The sequence below is a fragment of the Temnothorax longispinosus genome, chromosome 3 (genome assembly GCF_030848805.1).
Source record: "Temnothorax longispinosus isolate EJ_2023e chromosome 3, Tlon_JGU_v1, whole genome shotgun sequence".
In the NCBI taxonomy this organism is placed as follows: Eukaryota; Metazoa; Arthropoda; class Insecta; order Hymenoptera; family Formicidae; genus Temnothorax; species Temnothorax longispinosus.
The window spans coordinates 8,791,149-8,814,507 of NC_092360.1; the positions used below are offsets into that span (position 1 = coordinate 8,791,149).

The following is a 23,359-nucleotide window of genomic DNA, read 5'->3' on the forward strand; positions in this document are numbered from 1 at the left end:
AGGAGCCACTGGTAGCTCTATAATGCTAAGGCTACGGTCAACGTGACGCTACAAATGCTTTGGAGCGTTCTTCTTCTCTTTCTTTCTTCATTGAAAGAAAAGAGAAGAGGAATGCTTCGAAGCATTTGTAGCGTCACATTGACCGAAGACTCCATAGACGCGGAAACGCCGTGCGGTAGAGTGCGTTGACCAATCAGAAGTCTGCCTTACACTACGTATCGCGGACGCGGATCGGATTGGGATTACGGATCGCGGATCGGATATCAGCCAATCACAGATGAGCTGCTCGTCCATGATTGGCTAGATTACGATCCGCGATCCGCAATCTCAATCCGATCCGCGTCCGCGATACGTAGTGTAAAAAGCACTTTAGCGGCCGAACGTGTTCTCGTCACCCAGCCCGGATTGTTGGATTGTTCTCGACCCACATCGGGCAATCGTCAAGGAAATCGCACGGAAAACAGCGACACATTCCTCGCCCGCTGCAATGTAAGTTCGCGCGAGTGAACGCGAGGCGAATTTCGCCCGCGTTTTCATCCACTATTTCTCGCTCGACGTTTCCGCTACTTGTCTCGCTCGCGCTTCCGTACGCCTTTTTTGCGAACGGTAAAAGGCTCCTTTCAGCTCCTTTGTCGCGTTCGCGAAGAATCATGAATCGCCAGAATTCGCGATATGGATTGCGAGATATTGCGAGACCGGATCTCGGGGTTGAATAATGTACGCGACTCGACGGCCGAGTGGAATCGCGCGACTCGAAAAATTCCATCCTGGATATGGCGGATTCCCTCGAGACTCGGGACACGCGTCGCATCGAGGAGAAAAAATTCGCGACATTTTCCCACGACATTTTCGCTCGCAACGCGTGGGAGAATCTTTGCAAGTTTCGTCCGAAATTTTATTAACAAAGGAATAGCGGAGATTGGTGGCAACATATATCGATAGGAAGCTTCTAGATGGGCAATTAATTGGGATGATACGTAACTGTGGATTGTTAGGGAATTCAGGAAGCATAAGCGAACTGAATTACATAAGCCTAACGTTCGATAAAGCCTCCAATGCTGTATGAGGAAGAGAGAGTTTTCCTGGAGAAGAGAGAAAGACGAGTCTCTCTCTTCTCCAGATAATTGAAGGATTATATAGAATACTAGTATAATACTTGTTGAATACAGACAATAGGATATGCCTTGGTATTTTATAGATCTCGTTTTTTGTAGCTGTCTATGTTATAATTTTTCACTTAAAATGAGACAAATCTATGTATAATTACGAGGAAGAGGAAGGATAAAAGGTACAAGAATCCAGATACAAAAGAACAATATTATTTGTCCTACAGTTTCTCCTGCTCGCCGATGAGCTGTTGGCTGTTTATAATAACATATTTTTTCCCCCACCGTGTAATAATCTCAAGTTCAATGTACAGCATATTGTAGCTAAAGTAGAATCATGAATACAAACATCTTGAATTATGGGAGCTACGGGTACGGAGGTGGTTATGGTGGTTACCGAGGTTACGCGTGGATACGGAGAACGGCCGACGACTACGTCGGCGACGAATGAATGGATTTCTCCGTGGATGAATATTCTACTCCTCGGCGTGTTTGTCGCTATTTCATATCTAATTCACAAGATAACGGAGTAGTCATAAAGCAGAGTCAAATAAAAGGTAATTACTTACTTTCACATGTCTAAGTAAGGGTACCAGATTTAAATAAATACATAAATACATGATATATTTTTATAAGTAATGATCTACGTCTCTCGTCACTAAACTTCCGTCACTAAACATCCTGGGAAGATATCTAATTATTTTATCAAAATTCTACAAGACATTTATGTAATTGAAATTTTTAACACTTTAACAATTTATATCTGTTAAATTTACAGTTAACGATCCGAAAGAATGGGTGAAATGCGAGGATCCTGTTTGGCGTGGCGACAGCGATGTACGATTTCACGGCGGTTTCTAACGAGGAATTGAGCCTGAGAGCCGGTCGAAAATATGGTTTTGGTGCCGCGCTCCTTGCAATCTAAAAGCATACCAGGTTGGTGGATAGCCACCGACAACAGGAACGTCAGGGTTTGGTGCCTGCCAATTCCGTAACTATAGTGGGACAATTGAAGAGGAAATCGGAATCAGAAAGCAATGGAAATGTCACCGCATCTACGGTAATTCCAACTTCCATGCAAAGTGCGACCGTTCCCGGTGAACAGATGAATACGCTAGAACCTAACGCAGCCAACAAAGTACTGACTTCTCTGATAATAATATTAAAGATGATCTCCTTTAGTCCAAATACATTGGGAGACCATCGATCTAAATTTACTTGTTCGGATAGTCACGAAGTGATAATGTCTACCTTATAATATATGGCCTACTATGTCCTTTATAGGACATGACTGATATAAAATAATATTAACAAAAATCACGCGCTATATATATTACTGGGTATCAAATAAAGCGCGGTGAGTCTTTTTCAACACATGCTTGAATTATAGTTACGAAAGTCGATTTACTGACGTGAGACTTTATGATTTTCTCTATTGGGGGAAAATTCACCGATGACCGTAAAATAAGAACGGTTTCGGTATCTTCAATTTACAGTAATATATTACCTTTCTATATGTTAAGTTATTCAAATAAAGGAGAATTTGTAACATGCATACATTTTATAAATTTAAGCCTTTGAATATTCATCAGAGAGAAGCAACAAACTCGTATCATTTCGCAGATATCGGTGCATAAATGATTTTTTTATTCTTACAATGAATGTTTGCAAATGCGAGATTATTTTCAATCTTGCACTTGCACTCGGCTGCAATAAACGCTTGTGTTCAACGAACACTCGAGCAAAACTTATATCAAAACTGTATGATTTTTTGTCATTGATTTTTAGTCTTTACATTGATTTTTAGTCGAAGTACAAAGATATTATAATAATTTTTGGGGAATTTTTCAAAGCTATTAACATTATAAAAAACACGTGGGACTCGAAAGTGCATGGTTGGAGGATTATTGGGGCGAAAAAAACGTTGGAGTGCATAGGGTTAATTCTTAGGCTAAAGTACATGGCATGTATTTTCCGCGTAACGCGTAAACCGCGTAACCAATTAGAAGCGTTCGCATTTTGGTTAAGCCCCTTGCACAATAGGCAATAGTGATAGCGATAGTGACAGCGACAAGGACAAGCTATACCTTTGTCGGCAACCTTGATTCTTTATTATTCACTGTGTGATCTTTTGTGCAACTTATTGCTTTAGATCGCTATAACCAATATCAAACAATGAGATAAGATACATCAAATAAATAAAAAAATACATTTTGAAAAATTTTGGTCAATCACAAGTGTAAGCGTAAGTATAGCGAACGTAAGCAATTTAAATTTTGCAATTTTTTTTTCTTTGGTTGGTGTACGTGAACGTGTGTATGCCGTATGTTCTTCTACCGTGTGAGACACACTATCACGTGGTGGAACATGCTATAACGTGTATCGGAAAATGAGATAAAAGATACATTGAGTAAGTTAAAATTAAATACATTTCGGAAAATCTTAAACCCATTCTACAATAACTGTAAGAGTATGTGGTAAGACGTAAGCAGTAAAAAGTGACCAACTATACAATCGATTATTCTTGGATTGTAAAAATCTTATTATAGTCAATAGCTTACAGCTTACACGTCTTACATTTACTCTTACGACTATTGTAGAATGGAACTTTATAGTCATTTAGAAATTAAGCGTAAGTCTGGCGAATGTGAGCAACCTAAATTGTGTAATTTTTTTGTTCTTTCTTTTATGCTTGTGCACGTGTGTGCCACGTGGTAATATAAGAACACAGAGCTCCCGATATTTCAGATTTATAAAAGAACATTTTTCTACATTAACAAAATTAAAAAATAACTGCGTTATATTTTCTTTAAAATAATTAATTATTTAATAATGGTATTCAACACACACATGCAGACTATGTAATAATGTCAATACTAGCAATTAATGCAAATGGAAGCAAGATAAACTTATTGTTAGATTATACACATATAATTTTAACGCTATAATTCTAAATATATATAATATTATAGTCCATTTTAGCATATGCTAAAAAAGAAAGGATTATTATTCTCCATATTTTTTGTCTTTTTTTAGAGAGACAATATGACAAACTACAACAAATTTTTATATTGCAAGAGTTGTAGTCGATATCCCTACATCGGCAGAGTATCCGTGGGAGAAGAGGGTTTTGACTTTGTCTATCAATTTGTGAAGAAAAGATTTGTTATCGCGAAAAGAAACCAGAATCTTAGAATATTCCATACTGCTAGTTTTGACATAATTGGACCACCCAAAAATTTAAAATATGTGGATTTCCCGGTATTATTTGTTATTTTCCTGTACAAAGTAATCGCTATCTATAAATTTATGTTACAAGATTTTCTATTTGACACATTTCGATTTTCTAATATAGTCGAGAAAGAGTGTTTTCGATATTTCAATATTTCCATGGCAAAACAAAAATTTCATGAGATATCAGTTTATTGATAGTATTCCATGGTATACACGGGACCATATGACGAGCGAAAATAATTATATCGGTATGTAATATTCAAATCGATAAATAAGATATTATTAAAGAAGATACGCTTTTGTTGAGAAGAGAGTATAATTATATTTTCTATTTTTAAGATATCGAGTTTCATGAAGCTGTATATCCAGTCAGAGTTTCCATTTACGAAATATATAATCCTGGAAGCGTAATTCAAATTTCGGCTCAAGATTCCAATAATCACTGGATTCAGTTGTGGGATGAATCGTCTCAGATTGTACCCCCGGAATCAAGATTATTTTCTCCACCGTTATCGCATCCGTGCAACTTCAAAACCAAAATGCTCAGACTAATGCTTAAGAACAGTAAATATTATACAAAAACAAAACTGGATCTGGATGCTGTGATGCTTATCGGTACATCAGATTTGATCCTTCCTAGAAATCCTAACGAGAGTTTAAGTAATCTGTTAAAAAGAATTAACAACATGTGTTCTCCACACCACGACGATGTTCATAATTTAACACCAGATTTAAAAAGTGCACACTTGGATATAGTTCATCTGCAACAAAATTTTCCTGAATATTGTGCCAAGCGTATGAACCTCTCATTGGATGAATCCAAGGAGCTATCACGTTGCAGTTTATCTGCGCTTCCTGTAAAGTATTCTCTCTAAGAAGTCTATTTCTTATATCACAATATATTTATTGCAATGACATTCGTACTTTGAGTATTAAAGTATTTATTTTGTATTATATTAATTATATTTTATCTTTACAGGATGTAATACTACTAAAAATATTTAAATACGTAGATTTGATAACATTATGCCGTATGAATGAAGTAAATAATAAACACTTTGATATTTCAACACGGGATCCTCTACTCTATACACGTTTGAACATGCGATATGTTAAATCTCAGACATATATGTGCGATATATTTTGTTATTTTACATCTAGATGTAAATATTTGCAACAGTTAGATCTTACATCAAGCGACTTTGATGTTATGGATTTTATCATTTTTCTTGATAATTGTGGTCGGCGTTTAACGCACTTAAAATTAAGTTGCTGCCGATCTATCAACAATCTTGCCCTACTTAAAATTTCAAAGATATGCAAAAATTTGAAAGGTATGTATATAGTATACGTATAGTGTACATATGATTGTCAAGATTATGGGTAAATTGCATATATCTAACACAAATTTTTCTTAGAATTGGATCTATATAATTGTCTTAACATAGACAACGAAGCATTTTCGTATCTCGAGAAGCTAAATAATTTGGAACATTTAAACCTTATTTATACAGTTATAAGAACTGAACCTCTTTGCAAAATACTGCAAAATAATCGATGGATGCGTGAGTTACATTCGTGGTACATAGAAGACGCAGTTCTAACGGAATTGAGAAATTCGTGTCGTGATTTGGAAGTAATATCTTTACTAAACGCAGATACTTTTACATCTCAGGGTATTAATGCTCTCGCTAACTGCAAGAATTTACGCAAAGTGAACCTTGATCGGTAAGTGTGTGTGCTACATTTTCTTTTAAAATACATATTACTGTAGTTTTTATTGAAATTTGTTTGCTGAGCATCTTGAAAAAGTTACATGAATTTTCTCTTTGCAATTAAAATACTGTAATAATTATATGATTTTTGTTACAGATTCAAATATTCAGATAGTGACGATAATATTGACAGCATATTTAGATTACTTTCCTCTTATCAAAACTTGCAAGAAGTTTATTTGTTCGATGCTGTCCTCACTGATCACCGGTTGGAATTATTAGCGCAGTGCAAAAACTTGAAAACGTTATATCTTTGCAAAACGAAATTTGATATATCTGATAATTATTCAGTTATTTTGAAACAATGTCCTAAACTGCAGGAGTTTTATCTCAGGTGCTGTAATATAAGTGATCAATTGGTTAATCATTGGAAGGAAAAATATCCGCATGTGTCGATCTATATCCATAACAACTGCGCCGACGACATGATAATTTGAATAGTTTGTTGTTTACTTTTGTTTAATATATTTACAATAAAGTTATGTCTACTATTTTAAAATATAAAAATTATTAATTTTAACGTATTGTTCTTTAATCTTATTTTTAGAATATATTTTTATTTTTAAGTAAGAAAAATGTTCTTCTTTTCTATGTTATATCCTGATTACTAAAAGACGTAAATGAGAGGACGAAGTAAATAATTCTAGCGGTTCTAGATATCACGAAACGTAAAAACCAATAACTTTCTTATTTAAAATAAGTGATAGCGAAATTACTCTCATTGGCTAACCCCCCACCATAGCTTTTCCGTTACTGTTCCGTTCCGCTATTTCTTTCTCCATGGGGACGCACCCTGAGTCGGGTCGAGTCAGCAAATCGAAAACGCAATTAGCACTAATAACTAGAAGATCCTGAAGATCGCAGCGACAGCGACAGCACCTGCATAATATTGCACTGGTGGTGGTGGTTGTACCATTTTATTGTATACATTTTTTAATCGCGACAAGTGCCGCAGCATGACGTTCCTTTGAAAGCGTTCGAGGTGAGCTGTAGTAAGCGTATTTAACGCGAGAATCGAAGTCACCCTGGGAAAAATTTACATTCTGCGTGCGTTTTAAAGAATTACGTACGCGTCCCCAGGTACGTACATACATACATACATATGTTTGTGATTCCGTAATATTTTCACCGATATTTTGGCCCACTTGATATTGCTCAATTCGCAGTCGTTCTTACTCATAAACGTAGCCGTTTTCTCGTTTAATTAACTTTATGAGCCATTTTCAAATTTTTCAGATATTAACAACATGACAGCGGTATATCCGACTTGCCGAAAACTGGCAGTGAGAGACAGCCTCGACGACGACGACCTCACCGACATCGACGACGAGGTGTTCATCAGGGATGGGAGAAACGGTGGATTGAAGTTGGATGATGACGGAGTGAAGCGGCCCTTGATGGCACCTCGTAGAAAATCCAAAAAATCTTGCAGCTTCCAGAGTCATAAGGTCCCATACAAGGCGTTCCTCGTGCCGTTATGCTACGGAATTACAGCCTTGATCATAGTGTTAGGCTTAATTGTACTTTGTATATTTACCGCAAATATATTCCCGATGCCGTTAACTATATTGAAAAGCTGGCTGTCGCACGAGCTGAAAGAACCTGCAAATGAATCTGAGATAATTCCGTGTACGTCACTGTCGTCCAAGGTTTTATGGACCAGATCGTTGCCAAAGTTAATACCTGAGGCACCTCTTAGGAGCAACGATGTTAACTCTGATGGAATTGAGGATATATTGTGGGATTTAGCACAGGTATAAAAGCATCACGTTTAACTCGAATAAATGGATGTTTTGTATTATTATTTTAATATTTTAATATTTTCTGCTTTCTTTTTGTATATAATATAGTTTGCCATTGCACCCTATAGTGCATTGTGATTTACAATTAGCTACTTTATTTTGTTTGCTTCTTTTACAGATTTTGTCTTGCTTCATTTTGTCTTGCTTCGTTTACACAATGATTCTTAACAGTCTAAGGTGAATAATTGATGAATAAATTATTTATGATTAAATCAGTAGTTTAATCAATCAGTATAACAGTTATTGATTTACAAATTCAGGTCTGGACACAGTGGATACGAAATATATCTGTACTATATATTTTGGGAGACAAACGCCATGTCTAGGCGGTGTACTGGCGCTGAACGGTTAAAACGGGCGAAACCATCTGGACACATTGGACTGCCCATTCGATATTTTCCGTTGACTGTGGCGCAGACTTGACAAACGACAAGATTAAGGATTGCGTCATATCTGGACGCGGTGGAGTGCAAGCTATTAACGGCCGTGACGGTTCCAACATATGGGATATACCACTTCAAGATTCAGCTTCAGAGCTGCAAATAACTTTGGACGTTTACGATGCTAGATTTACAGCGGATATGGACGGCGACGGTACTGGCGACGTAATAGCGTCGCATGCCGTCCAATCGGACAACATTCAAGCGAGCAACATACTCGTGATATCGGGTAGAAGTGGTAATGTCATACGCAACATTGATTTACCGGATACGGAACAGCTGTTCGTGGCACCGCAAATTATAGTGCATCCTGACGGAGAAAATATATTTGTTCTGGCTACAACCAGTCAACAAGATGCCGGCGGATTATATATAGTGTCCCAAGCTAATATATTTTACGGTGATTTGGTATGTACATAAAAAAAATCTGTCAAGTGTTTCAATGTGAAAGAATTATCGCGTTAATTAATACTTTGAATGCTTTTGTTGCAGCAATTACGAAAGCTCAATCATAACACCGGCAAAAATGCACTGTTGCCACCGATCCTAATTGATATTACGTCGGATGGAATTGAAGATATTGTCGCCGCTATGTTCAATTCTACGATTGTGGCATACAACGGATCCACGTTTGAACCTATCTGGAATTATACAGTCCCCAATTCCGAAGTAATCAGCATTCCCATTCCCGGTATTATAACGACGACGATATACCGGACTTTATGGTAAAGCATCAGATAGGTACTGGTTTGGCCACGTACTATTATACCATGGCCACGGTCATAGACGGTCGTAATGGACTGCCTTTGCTCGAAAAAACCGATGGATAGCTTGAGTGGGCAAATGTCCGGTTTGTCGGTCACCGTCGACGGATTTGGCAACGACTGGTTTTTGCATTGGTCCACCGACTGTTTAAACTACGAGGGAGTCAAGGAAAAATATCAGTTCTGAAAGAACAGAGTTTCATGTCGCAAACGCGCGCCGACCCCTGCTTCCTGAGATTCAATTCAACGCTCACTACGAGACTTCTAGCTTTGAGCCAGCACGTCGGTCCGCCCGGAGTGTCGTTGTACTTTTCGGAGGATGGAAGTCCCTGGAATTCAATAATTCAGTCGATTCACGAAAAGAAGAGGAAAAGTACCTGAACTCTTATTCGGGATTAAAAATCCGGACACTTACGCAAACATACCGCTCGTTTCCGAGAGATCGCCGGGAGTTCATAAAAACCATCGGAAAGAAAGCATCTTCAAGCATAAAGATAATAATATACTCGAGATCGGCAAATACGACTCGGATGCAATATACGAAAACGTTGACGAATTCAAGAGCCACAAGAAGCACAATCCCGAGGACACCGTAGAGAATTTAGGACGTAGATCAAGCATGGAAGCAGGATAACAAATGGATGGATGACGATATGCAGACGGATAAAGAATATGGTAGTATATACGAAAGTGATAATAGTAACAATGAAGACGGACAGCAGAGTGTGGATTATTCGCAAGGTGAAGTGCGAGAGCAGAGGAGCATTATTGTAGCTAAGGATCCATATTCAATAAATATTTCTGACAAAGAACATGGCTCCAAGGAAATTGGCGATTGCCCAACACCCGAATCGACGCAACATAATTTGCAGTTGGATCACAAGAATATTAACACAGAGAATAAGAAAGGAATGAAGGAAATCAAGGACAAGAAGAATGGCTCGGTGAACAAACCTGATACAATGAATGTATTAATGATGCCAATTTCAAAATCTCAAGAGGAGGTATCGTCAACTATGTCGAGCGATAAATCAAATATGGAAAGGACTACTACAATACGGAGTGCATTAAATACGAGCGGATTAACAGAAGTCAATATTAGTATGGAATATCTGAACGACACACACACCGATGAATCAAATGTTACTAAAAATCAAATGATCACCAATCATCAAGATGAAACTTCCACTACTAAGAAAGTCGTAGACGCGACACAGCGGAGACAGATTTATAAGCATAGTTTCCCAGCATTATCCAAGACGCGGATGATGACGCTAGTATAGAAAAAATATTTAAACGGGAATCATTGAAAAATCAAAGTAAAGGCAAGATTAACAGAAAGCAATTGCGAATATTGTCGTCGGTAAGTGATAAAGATTTTAAAATAAGACAAAAACGAAAAACGAAACGAGACTCTGGAACCGACAATTCTCGGTCGAGCGGTATCAATGGGATTCAGAAGCAGGCGCCAACTGGTATTCTGTTGCCATCCATTACCGAATCCAAGGGAAGGACTTCGGTGGATGTAGTGTTCTCTACATTCTGGCTACCGTCGTCCGAAGTGTCTCTGATTTTGTCGCAAGCGGATCAGTGCATTCGTAAAAAGAAAGCGTTGTTAGAGAGAGATAATAAATTTGAGTATAAGAAGGACGACGACATCATCAGCGAATGTTTAGCCGAGCGGGGCATTAATTACAGATTGTATCAAGAGTCGAAGGATAGGGAAAATACCAAAATCGCGCTTGGCCAAATGACAATATACAGGATGAAGTTAGAATGCGTATGTCCGGAGGATATGTTACCTAATCAAACGTGCAGAAATATTTCATCACGTCAGAGCTGGCCAGAATATCTAGGCTCTTTTGGAAACGGCTATTTTAAGCCATTACGTAGATTAAATGTCTGAAGAAACTGCAAGGTTCTCGTCGAATTATATAAATTATTGAGGAAACTTTCATTATAACGGTCTTTAATGGAGTCGTTAACAGATTAACAGAATTAAAGAATTATCAAATAGTCCCGTGCACTATTTGCAAAAGTATACAGTAACAATCATAATTCTAATATCAATTGTTATATAAAAGCAATTTATATTAATATTATATGCAGTCTTCTTCGCGAAATAAAAAGGATGCAAATATATGCGTATTTGTACATATAAGAATACAGTTGCTCTCGCAATTAAAACCTTTAAAGTTTAATTTTGAAAAGAATTTCTATAATCACATATCTGTTGATCATTTATGAATAATTAAAAGTTTTTTCAGAATGCAGTTACGAATGAAGAAGTAACTGTATGTGCCAAAGGTGATTTCAATAACTCTTTATATATACAAATATATTAAAATTTATAACTTACGATCGCATAAAAATGTTAATATAATTAACGTTGAAAGTATACGTTATATCAGTAATAAGTTAAATGTAACGATCCCGCTATCTATATATGAATTAAAATGCTAATCATATATACATATATATATATAATATGTTACTACATATTGATATGTAAACATTTAATCACTGTTAAGTGTAACATGAGTATTCTAAGAATATAAAATATATACATTATTGATCATTGCTGACGCTTATTCTTCCTCTGCATGTACATTTTCGCTGCTATGGTATGCTGTTTGATCAATACTGGATTATTAAACGGTTTATGGGTTTACTTATGTGCGACAGATACTTATGGCTTTTGCGAGAATGGGACCAAGCTGAACGTTTTAAATACAGTATATAATAAGCTGTGCAATTAAGTGCAATGCAAATTATGGCGAAAGGAAACGTGAAACGTCGTAAGATATATATGTCACATAAGTTTAACGGTTAGACAGTAATTAATAATTTTTTGATGATGCATTAGCGAGCTATACTTGCACTGTATGCAGCAGCAACAATTATTTCAGATTGCCCAAGGCTCAGAAAGCTAATCTGTTTGTAAGTGTTCATTAATTAATAGAGTATACTTAAGACTACAATATAGATGACATGGTTCTTTCTAAATTTATTAATATTTTACATTTCTTCCAGAGAACATTTGAACATCCTGAAGTAGGAGATAACGAGAAGTTTCAAGATTATAAGGATGATCTTTTAAAAAGATATAAGTTATGTGCGTGCAGTTATTCTTTAAATCTTGGGTAAGTCTTTGCTCATACACACACAATACACTGTTTTTTTTTCCAAGAATGTTTTCTTATTCTCATCAAGTCTCTCAAGTCCTGCAATTCAACATATTTTTCTATATATACAGAGACGTTAATTCAGTTAAGAAACTTTAAGCTCTTGGATTTACAGAAGAATGGCTGTAGAAGGTAAAACGATCGAAATTATTGGCGGAGATACGTACAGGCATTTTCGAAGATCGATGGTACCTTTTACTACCATACCGAAAGTACAAACCGCGGACATCCCACGCTGTTTGGAGCGCAAGGCTCTAAGCGGAATTCTGCAAACTGTACAAAGACGATGTTACACCGCACTCCCTAAATCAGAGCCCTACAAAAATGCAGAAAACCCAGACGGATTACAGAGAGAGCGAGGCGCAAACCGAACCTTGGGAGCCACCATGTAAAATTGTTCCAGGTGACAACGCAATTATATTACAGTATTATATTCGTAGAATAAATCAATTAAGAAATCGGAATAGTGGCAAAGAAAAAGAAAAACACACGAGGAAAGACACAAAACTGGAGATGCAGAATTCTAGTGGAGATATCCTAATTTTCATTTAGGTCACAATCCTGAAGTACTGGCGTTAGCTCATCTAACTTGGGAGCATGGACTACCCGCAGGCGTCCATGAGGTGCACCTTATCAACAGGATGCGGATGAAGAAAGCTTGGGAAGCCGTATTACCGCCGATGGATACGCCGGCCAACATAAAGATGCGAGATTCAATAATAACGACCTTGGAGATAGACGAATGGGCATTTCGAGAGTCGGTGAGTTTCAAAACGGAATCTCAGCAAGGAATTAAGAGTCTCAATCATCTACCTACAATATCCACATTTCTTCTTTCTTCAATTATGTACCCCGATGAAAAAATTTCTCATATTTCCTCAGAATTTTCCTAAGAATTTAAACTTACGAAAAATTCTGGAAAAAAAATACATATTTTTAGATACTTTCAGAAATAATTGGATGAGGATTTTCGGAATATTTCAGGTATCCGTATATGTACATGAAAAATTCTGATAAATTGAGCCAGATTTTCTCATATTTATTAAATTTCTACAAAGATGTGTTGCCGGGAAAAATCTGAAATATTTTATTATTGTTTTGTCAGTTTTTCTGAAAAACGTTCCAATTTGTATAAAAAAATCTAAAATATTCTTAGCATTTGAGAAAGTCTTGAAATTTTTATAGAAATTCTGATTAATAATATGAACAATTCTGAGAATTTTTCCACTAAGATAATAATTTTATAAAAATCTCAATCGTTTACATAATACCTACACGTAACACCTATGTTTCTTCCTTTCTTTAACTATGTAATAATTTTAGGAGATTCAACTCATAATGGATTTACGTCTGGATCTGATGAGGGACCTCCTGCAGAGTCGTGAGTCGGAATACGAGAAAAAAATGCAGGGTCGTTTCAGTAGGCTCGAGAACAAACTGAGCAAATGTCGGGACAACCAAATTAAGACTATCAGGCATAATCTTAAACGAGATTTGCGAAAATTACGTAGGAAACGTCGCGACGAGCAGCAACCTCGTAAACCCGACATAATTGAACGGCATATCGACCCGAAATCTGACCTGTACGCACCGCAAATGCGTTTCGGCGAACATCCCCAAAGGCGGCACGAAATCTTGCAGAAGCGGTTCTTAAGCGAAAGCCACATTGAGCGTGAGTATATTCGATAGTAATTAGCATCAATCGCCGCTACTCAATTCATTGCAATTGTTAATTACAATTAGAACAAGAAGAAGACGCAACACTCAGTTGGTTACCAACTATCGAGGAACCGAAAGCGATTAAACATGGGCCCAAACCGATAGACATCTGTGTACGAGAAACCAGATGGACGGAGGAAAAATTGAAGCAACTACACTCCGACCTGAAGGCCATTCGAATGAAAGTCAAATCCGTGGATGAGAGTCCAAGATTAGTGAGGCGTAATCACGGACTGCCGGCTTTGCCCGTCACACCGCGTAGATCGGGCACATGGGACAATAAGCAGAAACAACGGGAAGAGTCTGCTACGTTTATTCAGAAGCTTGTTAAAGGCAGAGCGATACAGTGTATGGTAAAGTACAGATCATTCGTCGGGCATTTTAAAATAGATATACAGAGCAAGATACTATAAAGTTATGTTTCTATCGCAGTAGAAATAGAGGAAAGATACAATTTCATATATATTTTACAGATGTACAAAGGACGCGATAGATGCAGAGAGCTGATCGAGGAATTGGAATCGACTCAAGCGCCCGAGCAGGAAGATCATGATGATGAAAAGACACACATGATAAATTTGCGGCAACTACAGAACGATCAATCGGTACAGGAAGATCGTTTGTGTGAGATTCTCGATTCCTTAGAGGGGAAGACAGTCTGTGGGACATTAGATTTTCTCAGCAAGGTAAGTTTTTGTAATCTTTTATCGAAACAGTTCGTTCGATTATCTCTCTCTCTTGTTATCTGCAGGAGTTAGTGAGATTAGAGGACGAACGTAGAGCTCACGCTTTGCCTTGCTTGCCGAAAGAGAAAGATGTATGAGAGAGGCCGCCGAAGCTGGCAGGCGACAAGCGGAACGTAATCGACGACGTGAATTCGATGAAATGTTCAAGCAAATCGTGAAAGTAAATCAGGACTCTGTAGAAACTTACTTAGAGGACATTGTGAGGGATGAAATCGATTGGATATCTGATGAAGCGGCTAAAGAACGTATCTTAGAAGTTTGCGACAAAGTGGATGCTATATCGAAACATGCCACAGAAAAGTAAGAAAAATATGTGCATTGATAATCAACAGGTACAAACAAATTATTTTCATCAAAACAACGTGTAAAACACAGTGGTACTTTTCGTAGCGCTGATAAGTTGGCAGATGAGGAATTGGTGGCGGATATGATCTACAATTTTGTTTTACCCGAAGTGGAAAAACACAACATGAGAGAAAAGATTCGCGATCAACAACAAAGTTATATGCGGAACGCATATACATTAATTTACGAGAAAATTTTAGATTTACCACCCGATGAACCATCGCAAGTCACAGATCAAGAAGTTTATGTAAAAAATGAAGATATGCAAGTAATTCGCGCGGCTACGGTAAAGATTGATGATTTTGTTTATATTGTCATTTTTCGTGTAAAATTATTAATTTATTTTTCCAGGACCAAGATTATCAAGACAGAAGAATTAGAACTCCCAATCCACGAAACAGATATTGAAGATAAAAAGCGAGCAGATTCAGAAATAGATTCAGAAACAGATTCACAAAGCGATTCTTTAATGAAAGCTCAATAATATGTATCGGAAATCAAAGGCTACTTTGATCTGAAAACACTTTATATATGTTTTTTTATAATAAAACTTAATAATAGTTATAATAAAAGTTAAGTTTTGACCGAAAATATAGAAGTTGTCTATTTAAACTTTCAAAAATAATCGAATCTATTGTGCAAATTAATAAATATATGTATTAACATTGTAGTTCAATCAATATAATTCTGGTTGAATGTTTATAAATCTACGTTAAATTTATATTACTCTATCAACATCAAACTATGTAATAAACTGTATCTTTACGTCAATAAATTTAATAATGGATAATATTTTTAGCTTATGTACATGTCTTCCGATAAATATTTCTTTCAAACTTAGATGTCTTTATAAAAGAATGAATTATATAAATTGGAGATAAAATGTCAACCCAAACTGTATGTTGATCAGTTTAATATGAATTACAGTCTTTATACGTTAATGATTACATATAATACATATAATAAAATCAATTATAACACGTAAAGAACTTATATAACACTAAAAATAAAACCAATGTCTTTCAGTGTTTAAAGTAATTTGTTTCATTAAAATAATATTTTAATATCACTTTAATAAAACTACACATTAATGTACATTTTACTACGATAATATTCAAATATTTTAATGAAATGTACATTAATGTTATTGCAATATCCAGTTTATTGTCCTTACTCTTGTTCAATTTCTTAATAAATGCACGATAAAATAATCTTTTAACCAATTTACGCTGCATTTATATCTGAAAAAACATTTTTTAAATATATATACATATCTGTACCTTAGAGGTAAAGGATCGCGTAGGTATGTCCATTTTCTTAACATTTCGATAAAACAAGGTTTTAAAGTTTTAAATAGGAAAATGATATATATTTTTCTAGATGTACATAAGATAAGAGTATTAGTAACTTATTAAGTTTTTAATCAAGTATTTTAACTGACCTGTTTAATAGTGCAAGTGCCAATAACACGCTGTACCTGGTTTAAAAATTAAGCACTATAAAAATGTTTCATCCGACTTTTTCTGAACATTGTATTTTAGGAACAAGTAATAATAGACATAAAACGCTTTACTATTATATAATTTAAGCTCCTGTTATATTGAAAAGTGTATTAATTCCATTTTAACAAAAACTGGAGATACAATCCTTTACTTCTAACGATAAGATACAGATATACATACATATATATGTATATATACATACATACATACATACTTTAAACAAGAATCAAGTAAAGCACTATAAACCCAACTAAATACATTAGTTCATATAGTGTTATTTCTATAAGACAAAAAGCTTAATAAACTAAAAATATTAATTCTTACTTAAACTTACTTTTTCACAGATAATGTTTGAAAATAACCTTCATAAATTGAGTTAAAGGATCCCGCACGATTTATGCATAGAAAAACCGTTTTCGATCAATTTTTATAAATTTTAATATGTATTTATAATTGTAGTACTTGTGTGCCTGATAAAAAGTTTCAAATTTCATTAACTTTCTGTAATTAGTTTCTGAGTTATAGGCATTTGAAAGTCGCGCTCACAAGATCGTCCGTACGTTTACCTACACCAATTACATTAATATAGGAAAATAACAGTTAATATAATAAAAGCACGAATGAAAACCGAAAATCTTTATAAAAGAAATGCAATATAGAATCAATTGAATGAAAATCGTACACTTCATTTTCCTAGATTTGTGAGGTAATGTCATATTTTTTAACATACCCCTACTCTTTAGTTTTCTTTTTGCAAAAATATAACTCATTCGTGTTCAATAAATCGTGCGGGATTCTTTTAGATGTATTAAGTGTATTTCACGATCATTATATCCATTTCGTTATAACAGTTGAAAAATGCATTATATAAAGAGTATATAATTCTGCAAAAATCTTCGTACTAGACCTCTTAAAATGTAAAAAGAGCCGAGTTAACGCGGGCACGACGGTGGCTCAACGAAATAATTGTCTAACGTATTTTTTCCAAGTAAGTCCGACATAAATTTCTTAAACTCATGTCCTGCGCATCGCTCGACGGTTTTCCTTTCAACTATGAGTTTCCGTTCTTAGCTTGCAATTCGTTCGTCTGTTGAAGCGTCTCGGTCTCGGTATTGATAATGTGCGCTTTCCGCTTGCGATTTTCTAACGAATCGGGATTCTGAGTGCCTTCCCGCGCTCGACTCACTTCAGTAGTCAAATCGACCATCTTCTGTTCCCACTCCTCGAGATGCTTCCGCATCTCGGCTAACTGCGTGTCCTGATCCTGTATCTTCTTTGCCTGCTTATATAACTTCATGGTTTGCTTCCGTACCAGATACTCTTGCCTCTGGATTCTGAACTTCATTCTACCCATCTGGTTTTTCATGGATACGAAGAACATCTTGTTCTTTTTCGTACGATCGTTAATCTTCTTAAAACTCTGGTTAAGCTTCTCTGAGCAGGTTATGTTATGATTGTTGCAATGCGGCAGTGAAGAGTTATTTATGTTTCTACCGTGGGAGATCATGACGCCACCAGGTAGGTCGTATGAATTCACAGTGCCGACCATGGACGTGCAGATGTTGTGCTTCAAATCCGGCAAGATCTTCTCGTCAAAATGCTCCATGGCCATGCTGCTTATATCCCGCAGCTCCTGAAGTATCTCGTGTGCCCTGGGCGGTGTCTTTGTCTCTCGAATTAATCGTAGAACACGAAAAATTTCATCGATTACCTGGGGTACATAGTTGCAACAAATTTATTATTCAACACGTTCCAATTTACATGAATAAGAGCTTAGCTCTTAAAATATATATATATATATATATATATATGAGAAATCTTATGAATAATATAAGAGATGTTTGTAAATGAAGCTAAGAACAACGGTAACGTTGTCGCGTGAAGCAAAAATCCATTACCTTTCCTGGAATAAAGCAGCAAACGTTCAGGTCCACGTATTTGATAAAAGTCATTGATAACATAGAGATTCTCGTTTCTATCGCCGTCAAGATATCGCAGTGACGCGCGAGAGGATGGCTGCGTCGCTCCGACTCTCGCCTCGGCAGCTTGCCTTTGACAGTCCGGAGGCATTGGGCGTGATATTTCTCCATGAGATTGAAGCCACGGTTGAGCAGCTTTTTGCAGATCCGATCGAACTGTCTGCAAACCTGACAAGCACATCGTGAGATCTAGGCACTGTCGCAGCCGATAGAACGAGGGAGAATTCTTGCGAATGCCAAAGGGCGATCCTTACGATCCTATATTTAGATATCTCATCGTAGGAGAGGTTAGACAGGATCGCCTCCAAGCAAACGTCGGGGAGATTTATCAGCTGCAGTTGCGCGTTATCGTTCGTTTGACGCGCGGCAGGATCCGCAGGATCGTAAAACCGTCTCCGGTGTAAATAGACAGGTGAAGCATTCCCGATGCTGCGCACTCGTTCAGTTTTTGAACCAATCAGTTTTTTGAACCAATCAGCGCGCGACCTTTTTTGCGAGAAAAGCAATATGGCTGCTTCCATCAATTCGTAGTCCGTTCCGTCCGTTATCCGTCGCGTGCGTCTGTTGTGCGGGAAATATTTTGTGTTCAACTTTTGCGACTTTAATAAAACATACGCAGTGAGTAGTAAATATAATTAATGTTGAGAAGCATTTATATTGGTTGATATTTGCTAAATAACCCAAGTAGCAAAAAAATATTTTTCAACGTTTTTAAAAACATTTTTAGTAATAAAAAAAATATTTAAAAAACGTTTAAATTAATAGAACAGATTCTTTTTTTTTTATTAAAAAAGTATTTATTTTATTGATTTTTTCATTATTCACTGGCAATTTAAATTCTTATTTTTGCTGTATTTATTTAACATTGTAAAAAAACGTTTTTTTAACATTAAAAAAAATGTGTTTTTAATTATTTAAAAAATTAAAGAATTTATTGCGAAAAATATTACCTCAGACGCTCTTCACGAAATAGAGGGAGGTTCCAGGTTCGAATCCTGGCTGAGGTAATATTTTTCGCAATAAATTCTTTACAGTTTTTTAAAATAATTAATTCGCGTCGTATTATGTATTATGTATTATGTATTATGTATTATGCGTCGTATTATGTGCGTTGTATTATGATCATCTAGGAATCATGCCGACTTGTTGTGTGAGAAATTGCAAAAGTCGTTCCGGTGGAGCTACGAAAACGAAAGACATCAAGTTCTTTCCATTTCCGCAAAATCGCGAATTAAAAGAAAAATGGCTCGAAGCTTGCCACCGAGAAGAAGAAAATTTAAACATAAACAGCGGTAAATTTCAAGAATCATTTGAATTCGTGTACAGTATAAAAACGTTACCTAATTTTATTCTGTTTGAATAAAATATTTATTTTTTTCGTTACATGTTTTTTATTATTATTTAAGTAAATTGCGTTTCAACCGAGGTTTCAACCCTTCTTCCTCACACTATAATTCAGAATCTACACTGTGGACGTGCGGTTAATTGACTCTAATCAAATTACGTAACCAAACTAGAACAGAATTAAAACAGAAGTTTTAATAAATAAACTAATAAATGTAAGTTTAATTGTCATTAGTTTATTTATTTATTTAAGGTTTTATCTAAAATTTTACATGATTCACACATTTTTATTTCTTATAAGCGAACTTCACCTTAAAGTGAGCGCAACAAAATGGGTCGCCTCCTGATGGTTCAACCGCCAAAGCTGCCGCCATTATGCGCAATGCTTCACCTTGTTTTGCTCACACTGATCTGTACACACTGCTCACAGCCCACAGGCTTCATGCTAGGTTTACAATGCGGTCGTAAAGTCGTGAGTCGTAAGAATTGACCAATCACAGTCGATTATTCTCTTCAATTTCGATTGTGATTGGTCATTTCTTACGACTCACGACTTACGACTCGCATTGTAGACCTAGCATATCTCATAAATGTAATCACATTCATGTAGTCATGGTGTAAATAGACAGGTGAAGCATTCCCGATGCTGCGCACTCGTTCAGTTTTTGAACCAATCAGCGCGCGACCTTTTTTGCGAGAAAAGCAATATGGCTGCTTCCATCAATCGTAGTCCGTTACGTCCGTTATCCGTCGCGTGCGTCTGTTGTGCGGGAAATAGTTTTGTGTTCAACTTTTGCGACTTTAATAAAAATACGCAGTAAGTAGTAAAATATAATTAATGTTGAGAAGCATTTATATTGGTTGATATTTGCTAAATAACCCAAGTAGCAAAAAAATATTTTTCAACGTTTTAAAAACTTTTTAGTAATAAAAAAAATATTTAAAAAACGTTTAAATTAATAGAACAGATTCTTTTTTCTTATTAAAAAAGTATTTATTTTATTGATTTTTTCATTATTCACTGGCAATTTAAATTCTTATTTTTGCTGTATTTATTTTAACATTGTAAAAAAACGTTTTTTTAACAAAACGGGAAGAATAGAGGCTATAAGGGTCAAACGCGGTTCTTCATGCGTGATGTCTCATTTATTCACTTTCTTGGATATAATTTCAAAACGTTTCGGCTCAATTTCGAGCCATCCTCAGCGATAACAACGGTTAGCCCGCGATCTCCAAACCAAATAGCAAGCTCGTCGACTCGTGTTATTTGTACCAAATGATCCTTATCAAATGGCCAAAGAGAACGTGGGAATTAAATAATCGAAGTGACTTGTCGGTAGCATCGACATTTTAAAAACGACGGACGGAATAAAAACATTTAACGTAACGTAGTCAGAATTCGAATGTATACATATGTATACATGTATACGAATTCTGACTACGTTACGTTAAATTTTTTATTCCGTCCGTCGTTTTTAAAAATGTCGATGCTACCGACAAGTCACTTCGATTATTTAATTCCCACGTTCTCTTGGCCATTTGATAAGGATCATTTGGTACAAATAACACGAGTCGACGAGCTTGCTATTTGGTTTGGAGATCGCGGGCTAACCGTTGTTATCGCTGAGGATGGCTCGAAATTGAGCCGAAACGTTTGAAATTATATCCAAGAAAGTGAATAAATGAGACATCACGCATGAAGAACCGCGTTTGACCCTTATAGCCTCTATTCTTCCCGTTTTGTAATTCTCGAGGGTCCGTTTACGATTTATTGACGTTTTTTTAACATTAAAAAAAATGTGTTTTTAATTATTTTAAAAAATTAAAGAATTTATGCGAAAAATATTACCTCAGACGCTCTTCACGAAATGAGGGAGGTTCCAGGTTCGAATCCTGGCTGAGGTAATGTTTTCGCAATAAATTCTTTACAGTTTTTTAAAAAATTAATTCGCGTCATATTATGTATTATGTATTATGTATTATGCGTCGTATTATGTGCGTTGTATTATGATCATCTAGGAATCATGCCGACTTGTTGTGTGAGAAATTGCAAAAGTCGTTCCGGTGGAGCTACGAAAACGAAAAGACATCAAGTTCTTTCCATTTCCGCAAAATCGCGAATTAAAAGAAAAATGGCTCGAAGCTTGCCACCGAGAAGAAGAAAATTTAAACATAAACAGCGGTAAATTTCAAGAATCATTGAATTCGTATACAGTATAAAAACGTTACCTAATTTTATTCTGTTTGAATAAAATATTTATTTTTTTCGTTACATGTCTTTTTATTATTATTTAAGTAAATTGCGTTTCAACCGAGGTTTCAACCTTCTTCCTCACACTATAATTCAGAATCTACACTGTGGACGTGCGGTTAATGACTCTAATCAAATTACGTAACCAAACTAGAACAGAATTAAAACAGAAGTTTAATAAATAAACTAATAAATGTAAGTTTAATTGTCATTAGTTTATTTATTTATTTAAGGTTTTATTTAAAATTTTACATGATTCACACATTTTTATTCTTATAAGCGAACTTCACCTAAAGTGAGCGCAACAAAATGGGTCGCCTCCTGATTGGTTCAACCGCCAAAGCTGCCGCCTTATGCGCAATGCTTCACCTTGTTTTTTACACCATGGTCATTGACCATGCATGTAGTAATCACATTCGAGAGAGCATGCCTCGCATTAAAGAATACATAATAATATTAAAACAAACGTATTTCTCGCGATTCATTTAGGTATCGTATTCGAAGCTCCGACTTTGTCGTCCAACGTTGCCCGTCGGCATTCGCCGCTACCTTTTTTCTGTTGTCTAACATTATGAGTAGGATAAATATGAGACTTCTAGGCCGGGGATCTCAGGGGGGTGAGGGGGCGGGGGGGAAGGACTCGCGGCCGCGGGGTCTGTCGGGCGGGCGCGGGGGGGGGGGGGACTCTAGTGCCGCCGTCTTCCGAGGAGGTGGGGGGGGGGGGGGGGTGTCTGCGTTCCCACCATATGGTGCGAGGGGGAGGGGGTGGTGGTGGGTGATCTGCGTTTCTAGCATAGGGTTGGGGGAGGGGGAGGGGGGAGAAGGGAGGGGGGGGGTGGATTAGGCGAGCGCGTCGGGACATGTTCGATAAACAAATGCCGCCTCGCGTCGATGTTCGGCCGATAGTATTTATAAACAGATATCATTTCACACTTATCAAATGCGAGCGAGCGCCTATGGCAGGCGGCTATAATTTACGACCTGCGACTAGCGTGACACCGCGGTCCTTTTCACTTTTCTTCGTAGGAATTGCCGCTTATCGGTGTTTCGCGGCGCCATTCGGCTATGGCGTCGCGCGTTACAAAGGCGAGCGCCGATGGCAGGCTGCTAGATTTTATAAACACTAGACGGCATAAGCGCGGCAACGCGGCTCAATTTTTATAGGTA

General features: G+C 36.6%; 3 protein-coding genes, 1 long non-coding RNA gene and 1 pseudogene across 4 annotated transcripts; 4 read left to right on the top strand and 1 right to left on the bottom strand.

The window, feature by feature from the left end:
- The first annotated feature begins 1,277 nt into the window (after positions 1-1,277).
- LOC139809552 (uncharacterized) lies at positions 1,278-2,323 on the top strand. Its single transcript, XR_011731132.1, has 2 exons — positions 1,278-1,663; positions 1,885-2,323. It is a non-coding gene; the product is annotated as an uncharacterized lncRNA (long non-coding RNA).
- Positions 2,324-3,409: 1,086 nt separating this feature from the next.
- On the top strand, positions 3,410-6,583 carry LOC139810023 (F-box/LRR-repeat protein 4-like). Its single transcript, XM_071773363.1, has 7 exons — positions 3,410-3,516; positions 4,143-4,367; positions 4,462-4,588; positions 4,680-5,197; positions 5,320-5,674; positions 5,759-6,068; positions 6,213-6,583. The coding sequence occupies exons 2-7, from the start codon at positions 4,152-4,154 to the stop codon at positions 6,550-6,552; spliced, it is 1,866 nt and encodes a 621-aa protein (XP_071629464.1). The 5' UTR covers positions 3,410-3,516; positions 4,143-4,151; the 3' UTR covers positions 6,553-6,583.
- Positions 6,584-7,036: 453 nt separating this feature from the next.
- On the top strand, positions 7,037-11,699 carry LOC139809730 (uncharacterized; annotated as a pseudogene).
- A 147-nt stretch (positions 11,700-11,846) lies between these two features.
- On the top strand, positions 11,847-15,900 carry LOC139809731 (cilia- and flagella-associated protein 91-like). Its single transcript, XM_071772868.1, is given in 10 exon segments — positions 11,847-12,264; positions 12,422-12,638; positions 12,640-12,709; positions 12,859-13,067; positions 13,630-13,978; positions 14,050-14,378; positions 14,499-14,711; positions 14,777-14,810; positions 14,813-15,071; positions 15,162-15,900. Coding segments are annotated over 10 exon segments (2,271 nt in total). The 5' UTR covers positions 11,847-12,112; the 3' UTR covers positions 15,601-15,900.
- A 1,764-nt stretch (positions 15,901-17,664) lies between these two features.
- Positions 17,665-18,985, bottom strand: LOC139810016 (uncharacterized). The gene is made up of 3 exons (XM_071773355.1): positions 18,852-18,985; positions 18,517-18,765; positions 17,665-18,329 (listed from the first exon to the last, which is right to left on the bottom strand). Exons 2-3 carry the CDS (start codon positions 18,706-18,708, stop codon positions 17,670-17,672), a joined length of 852 nt encoding a protein of 283 aa, XP_071629456.1. The 5' UTR covers positions 18,709-18,765; positions 18,852-18,985; the 3' UTR covers positions 17,665-17,669.
- Between the last annotated feature and the right edge of the window lie 4,374 nt (positions 18,986-23,359).